This window comes from Buceros rhinoceros, unplaced genomic scaffold (genome assembly GCF_000710305.1).
Source record: "Buceros rhinoceros silvestris isolate BGI_N320 unplaced genomic scaffold, ASM71030v1 scaffold39729, whole genome shotgun sequence".
NCBI classification, from domain to species: domain Eukaryota; kingdom Metazoa; phylum Chordata; class Aves; order Bucerotiformes; family Bucerotidae; genus Buceros; species Buceros rhinoceros.
In genome coordinates, this window is record NW_010433925.1 from 1 (window position 1) to 200 (window position 200).

A 200-nucleotide genomic window follows, 5' to 3' on the forward strand; every position below is an offset into this window, starting at 1 on the left:
GGGGGAGGACCGAGACCCCCTGGCCGCTCATTTCCTGGTGTGCAGTGTGTCCTGGAACTTGGTGCTGGTGTAGCGAAGGTGGAAACCCTTCTTGTTGATGGTGTCATCCGAGTGGAAGCGGATCATCACCGAATCTCCAGCCGAGTAGACCTCCTCGGGGGGCTGCCGGGGGGACAGGGGCGCTAAGCCCCGCGGGACAA

The 200-nt window shown here is 63.0% G+C and overlaps 1 protein-coding gene across 1 annotated transcript in view; it reads right to left on the bottom strand.

Moving 5' to 3' along the window:
- Positions 1-27: 27 nt before the first annotated feature.
- LOC104500600 (bone morphogenetic protein 1-like) overlaps positions 28-200 on the bottom strand; it is a gene marked incomplete at its 5' end in the record, with an annotated part of 1,331 nt that continues 1,158 nt past the window's right edge. The window contains 1 exon segment of the mRNA XM_010144267.1: positions 28-191. Coding sequence (XP_010142569.1) covers positions 28-191 — 164 coding nt within the window.